General features: G+C 37.2%; 1 protein-coding gene across 1 annotated transcript in view; it reads left to right on the top strand.

Annotated features, from left to right (window-relative positions):
* The window catches only part of LOC107662530 (splicing factor, suppressor of white-apricot homolog), a 100,233-nt gene that overhangs the window by 33,267 nt on the left and 60,464 nt on the right, over positions 1-6,502 (top strand). The window contains exons 8-10 of the mRNA XM_016452597.1: positions 1,727-2,012; positions 2,101-2,274; positions 2,408-2,501. Of these exons, the coding sequence (XP_016308083.1) occupies positions 1,727-2,012; positions 2,101-2,274; positions 2,408-2,501 (554 nt within the window). The remainder of the gene's footprint in view (positions 1-1,726; positions 2,013-2,100; positions 2,275-2,407; positions 2,502-6,502) is intronic.

A 6,502-nucleotide genomic window follows, 5' to 3' on the forward strand; every position in this document is an offset into this window, starting at 1 on the left:
CCCTCAGAAATAGGTGATGGGCTCTGATTGGTTAGCTGGTCCAGTGTGTTGTGATTGGCTAAACTGCCTCTGGTACGTGTCTAACCGTCCCGCCCCTCTCCACAGCGGCATGTGCTCTGGTTGTATTGTAAACAATGGCGTCGTTAATATCGCTTATCAGTTTGAGCCCGATTGAGAAGCAGAGGATATTATTGCAGAACCTGTGCAAGCACAGTTTTTAATGGTAGGCCTATGTTTTTTGTTTGTTGTTGTCTCATACTTTAGATACGCTGTTATTTATGTCACGAACCCGGGAAGTAACTCGTTGTAGTCCTTACCAGCCATTTTTGTAGGCATTAAACTGCAAGAATTTTAAAAGACGATATCTCCGTTTGCATTGAACTTTCAGCTTCGTAACTTTGCAGATATTGTTTATGCTCAAACAGCAACATTACACAATAACAAACGTTAAAAAAGTGAAATCGTAATCAGCCACCCCTTTAAACTGCTTTGTTTAATGGTTCTTTTTGCTGTTGTAATAGTTGACTGAAGGGAAGGAGCAGCGCTTGACTGTAATTAGGCTTTATGAAGTGTTTTTCAAGAACTGTATGTCTTTACATGCTTGCCATCTCAACATGAGGACAGTTTGATCCTAATTATTTGTGGTAGAGCAGAACAAACGAATGCGCTTTTTCTCTTCCGCTAGCTTTTTATCTTCTACTTGAAAAGGAAATTTAATTATGCGGACAGTGATCCAAACGTAGATTATTTTAATTCTTAATTTGCATCAACAGTTCCCTCAGTGTACTTTCCCGGGTATGTAACCAAAGTAGAAATGCTATTGATGACTGTTTAATGCAGGGCTCGACAAATATCACCAAAAATATTCAGACAAGTAAACCTTCGAATGAAGCTCTGCCTTTACATTTGAAATGAGGCAGGGAAAAAGGGGTTTGATTCAGAATTATTAAATGAGGCAGGCATACAATAATTATATATAAAAATGTGTTATATAAATACGCTACCATTCTGTATTTTCTTTTGTTTGTTTGTTTAAAGAAATTAATACTTTTATTAAGCAAAAATGCATTAAACAGATCAAAAGTAACAGTGAAAATATAATGTTACAAAAGATTTCTATTTCAAATAAATTCAGCTCTTTCCAACTTATTCATGAATGAACCCAGAAAAAAATCTATCATGTTTTCCTCAAAAATATTAAGCAGCACAACTGTTTTCAACTTTGAAATGTTTGTTAGAATGATTTCTGAAGGATCATGTGACACTGGAGTAATGGCTGCTGAAAATTCTGCTTTGCCATTGCAAAAATAAATTACATTTTAAAATATATTTGAAAATGAACAAGAGGGTGGCTAACCACACACTGATCCACTGAAGACTGGAAAAGTCTACAAAAACATATTTTTTATTTTATGAATTGCATCGTCTACGCACCTACAGTACAAGGACCTATTTTTTCCTTTTTGGAGCGCTACAATTTTCTCAAATTTTTAAATATATTAGAAAGCAGTTATTTAAAATCGTAATAACATTTCATAATATTATTATTTTTTTTATTTTTTATTAATTAAATAATTTTTAATTAAATAAGAGCAGCCTTGGTGACAGTGAGTTCTTTCAAAAACATCGTACTGAAAAAGTTATATTATTATACAGTTTCAAGTGCCTGCATTGGATGTGCATCTGATTTAGTAACTCTGTGTGTGTGTGTGTTTATTTCACACAGCTAATGTGGCAGCAATGTACTATGGGTACTGTATGCTGCCTGATGGAACATACTGCCTTGCCCCGCCGCCTCCTGGGATTGATGCCAGCCCTTATTACGCCTCGCTGCCCACTGGCATGATGCCGGCTCCTCCTGCATCTGTTCCTCCTCCTCCCCCTGGCACTACACCTTCGTTGGATCCTGTGGCTGCAATCCCATCAGCCCCTGCTGCAGGTTCAGTCACGGTGTCAGCTCCTGCGTCAGCTCCGCTCTCACTTTCTGCTCCGGCTGCCCCTCTAACTTCCAGGTGTGCACCCTACTGTCTTTGCTTTCTACAGATCTTGACATATTTCAAAAATCCTATATTTGGCTTTATTTTTCTTTTCATCCATCAGTTCTCGACCTCCTCAAACCACCGTTGCACCCATGGTGCCGGCGGCTGCCGCCCCTGTCGCAGCCATCATCCCTCCTCCTCCCGACATCCAGCCTGTCATTGACAAACTAGCTGAGTATGTGGCCAGAAACGGAGTGAAATTCGAGAGCAGCGTGCGTGCCAAGAATGACCCGCGGTAAGCAATTAGGCTCCTGCTCGTTACAGCCATCCTTTAGATACGAAGGTCTCACCGCTTCTATTAGATTACTGTAATATGTAATAACTGTGAACCTCTCTCTGTGTATGTGTGTGTCTTCTACACCCTAAAGGTTTGACTTCCTGCAGTCCTGGCACCAGTACAACTCCTATTATGAGTTCAAAAAGCACTACTTCATGCAGAAAGAAGTCCTGAGCATGCAGGAGGTAGTTTTATGCTTTGTTGTCTTTCTTTTTACTTTCTCCTTTCTTTCCTCTCTCGCACACTGGTTTTTGTTTTCGTTTAAATTCACTATTAATTACAGTTAAGTATATTTATTGAGCTCATCTACGGTGACTCAAGGGAATAGTTCACCCAAAAACAAAATTTTGCTGAAATGTACTCATAATCAGATAATCCAAGATGTATATGAGTTTGCTTCTTTATCTGAACAGATTTGGAGAAATTTAGCATTACATAACTTGATCACCAATGCAGTGAATGGGTTCCATCAGAATGAGAGTCCAGACTGATAAAAACATCACAAGAAATCCACACGACTCCAGTCCATCAACAAATGTCTTGTGAAGTGAAAAGCTGCATGTTTGTAAAAAAAAAAAACACACAGTTGTTTCTAACTTCAAACTGCTGCTTCAGGCTAAAATACAAGTCTTCTATTCATAATATTTCTTTCTGCAGTGAAAAGGCCATCTCGTCTGAATCAGGAGAGAAATATGCACAGATGAAACACTGTTTACAGGTAAAAAGAGTCCAAAATGTGTTGGTGGATTTTGATATGAACACACATCACATACTGGAGGAAGCATTATTATGGATTATGCCATCAGATTTTGGCCAGAGGCAGCGGTTTAAATTTAAAATGCCTCAATAATGGAGGTGCTTCCTACAAACACACAGCTTTTCACTTTACAAGATGTTAATTGATGAACTGGTGTTTATCAGCTGTTTGAACTCTCATTCTGACGGCACCCATTCACTGCAGAGGATCCAATGGTGAGCAAGTGATGTAATGCTAAATTTCTCCAAATCAGTTCAGATAAAGAAAATGCTCATCTACATTTTGGATGGCCTGAGTGTGTCAAAATTCAGCAAAATAAAATTTTTAGTCAAATGATTCTTTTAAAGTACATTTATTACAGGAACAGCCCCTTGTCCTGTGTGAATAGCCTCTTAGTGTGCATAGGACCTTGTTTTTTTTTATACTGACAAACGGTTTTGCATGGTTTTGGGATGCTAATAAAACAACATGGCATATCTAGCATCTCATTAACTACTCATTTGGTTTGAGAAATTGATGTTTACCAACTTAATTAATCATGTTTCATAACCTTTAAGGTTTTTAATATTTGGTGGCTTTTCTCCAAGGCCACCTCTGCGGATTCTGCATTACTGATTCACCCCCGTATATTTCTGTTTATTAATTTCGCACATTTTCAGTGAGAGAGCCTTGATTTGACATTGCTGCATGACTTGCATCAGTAGAAATATTCAAAATCATCCAATTCAGTATATGGATTTTGAGAGAAATTTAGTGTTTTACCAACCGCTCAAGACGGTAACTTCTGTGACTGATGGTTCAATTGTAGGATAAAACAATTGTAATAGATGCAAAGCCCAAAATATAATTTTTCAGCTAAATAATCTAGCTTAATGTAGATAAATTATAAGTCAGTGCAGTAGGCAGATTAGTGCCTTATGGTCCTCTTTAGTAATGTAGAAACAGTGCAATACAATACAATAATGCCATTTAGTCTAATGGTAATTCAATAAGGCAATTCAGGACAGTGTAAAGAGTGTAATATAAGGGCAATTAGTAAACACTGGAGGTTTTGTGCAGTCGATACAGAAGTAGTTTATGCTGATCCTTGCTCTAGTTTAACACTGATGTACTATAGAGAGAGATTCGGCAGTTGTTTTCAGCAGATATAAAATAGGATGCTTCTCATCAGTTAAAGAAAATTTGTTTCCTGAATCCGTTTAATTTAATTGAATTTTGAAGAATTTTCATAGTCAGCTTTTTATGTTTAATATGATCTTAATTATTAATTCTAATAAAAATAGTATTAAATTACGCTTATATTTAAAAAAAATAAATTTCTTTCAACTTAATTATTAACATTGAATCAATCATTGATTAATCCTTAAAGCAAAAGTGATATCAGTGATAGGGGTATCAGTTAAAGTAATTATTTCAATATTAAATTAGTCTCTCCTCTACATGTATCTGTTTAATTTGACTGGATTTTCAGGAATTTTACTAATTAATGATTAGTTGATGATAATTAATCATTAGTTGTCAATTTATCACTATAATTTGAATAAAAATGTTAAATAATTTATTAGTATTTTCCTCATAATGTGTAATGTGTTATGAAAAATGTTTATTTAATATTGAGTTTATTACCATTAATAATTATGTGGTTACACTTTATTGTAAGGTGTCCTTGTTACAGTGTAATTATACTTTTAAGTACTGAGTAATATTAATTAACTACATGTACTTACTATATCAGTCCCTCCAGGATTTCGCGGGACTTTTTTCTGATTTTTGCGGCCTAAAATGACTGATTTTGCTGTGGCTTTTCTCAACATATGTGGTGATATTTGCGGCATTTCTTATTGTTTTGCAGTGAAAATATACCACAGACAACATTCTTCTAACATTATGACTTTTCTGACTTCGACAACCATTGTAGGGCTCCAGACTAACATTTGAGGACACCAGCACCAGTGCCATTAAGTTCTACTGAAGGTGGCACCAGCACCTGACAGTAAAGCACTCACCCTTATCGCACATGTACATCTCAGAGATGTCTATTTGATATCTGCATTTACATATGCAAGATGTACTTTTTTTAGAGTGTTTGCTCATCTGCAATACGTCTCTAAGACGTTTCCTGTCAGATGTCAAATGTGACCCTGGACCACAAAACCAGGCTTAAAGGGGACATAACACACACTGTTTCACCCGTTTCAATCTCATGTTAATCTTGAGTACCTATAGAGTAGTATTGCATCCTTCATATCTCCAAAAAGTCTTTAGCTTTATCATATTTATAAAAGAAAGATACAGCTTTACGATTCTCTCCGGAAACAGCCGAGCTCCTGGAGGCGCGCCGTGGGCGGAGCTAAAGATTGACGAGCACTTGAGCTCCGACTGCCAACAAAACACAGACATTTGATACAGTTTCACTTACCGTCTGCAGTTCTGAATCATGACCGGGATCTTTTATAGCAGGGACCGCTCCATCCTTCAGTATCAAACAATGTGCAAATCCAGCGTCGAACTGGGCCTTGTTTTTAAAACGTTCGTCAACAAACACGCTTGTGAAACTGCGTTGCTGCTTCTGAAAAACAAACCGCATCCACTGTTTACATAATGTTGGGTTCTTTAGGAAGCTGAACAAAGTTATCTTTCCCTTACAACCAAAAACACTTCTTTGGAGACATTCTTCCTGAGCGAGTCCCATGCAGCGCTGCTGAATGAAGCGCATTGATTGGTGCGCTCTTGCTGTCACTCTGGTCGATGTGTGCGTGGGCGCGCTCTTCAGGGAGAAATGCCCATATAAGGAGTTCCACCCTCGTTTACGTCATGAAGAGCCACGATCGAAAAAAACTCTCCGAAACTTGTACGAACCCGGAAGTAAGATTTTTAGCTAGGGGTGCTCCGATCAGGATTTTTGAGACCGATCGCCGATCACAGAAAGCAGTATCTGCCGATAACGGATCACCGATACCGATCTTTTTAAAGCCTTCTTTTTTATTATTTATTACTATGTATAGTGATACTCCAATCAGGATTTTTAGACATTTATTCAGGCCTGAATTTCATTTTTGAAAATGGGAGGAATTCCCCTCTTAGGTGACTCTTGTGAGAGGGGAAGCAGCACTGACTGCTTTCACACAGGAGTCCACTACTGATCCGTGGCTGTTTACCACAAACACAACATTTATCCATTATTTTGATTTCAAATCCAAACATTGTCACTTTTCAATGCTTTTTCAGCATTCTTTTTTTACACGGTACAGCAATACAGTCTTTCACAGACATGTTTAAACAATAAATATAAGCAACACATCATTCAATGCTTTTTACTTTTGCATTTAATTCTAGATTTACATATTAAGTTTCTCAAGCAATTGGCAAAACATTTAAACTACTTTTCTTACGTTATCACAAACTTACCATTGACAGAAATAGACAGCT

Source organism: Sinocyclocheilus anshuiensis, unplaced genomic scaffold (assembly GCF_001515605.1).
Source record: "Sinocyclocheilus anshuiensis isolate Anshui unplaced genomic scaffold, SAMN03320099.WGS_v1.1 scaffold457, whole genome shotgun sequence".
Taxonomy (NCBI): domain Eukaryota; kingdom Metazoa; phylum Chordata; class Actinopteri; order Cypriniformes; family Cyprinidae; genus Sinocyclocheilus; species Sinocyclocheilus anshuiensis.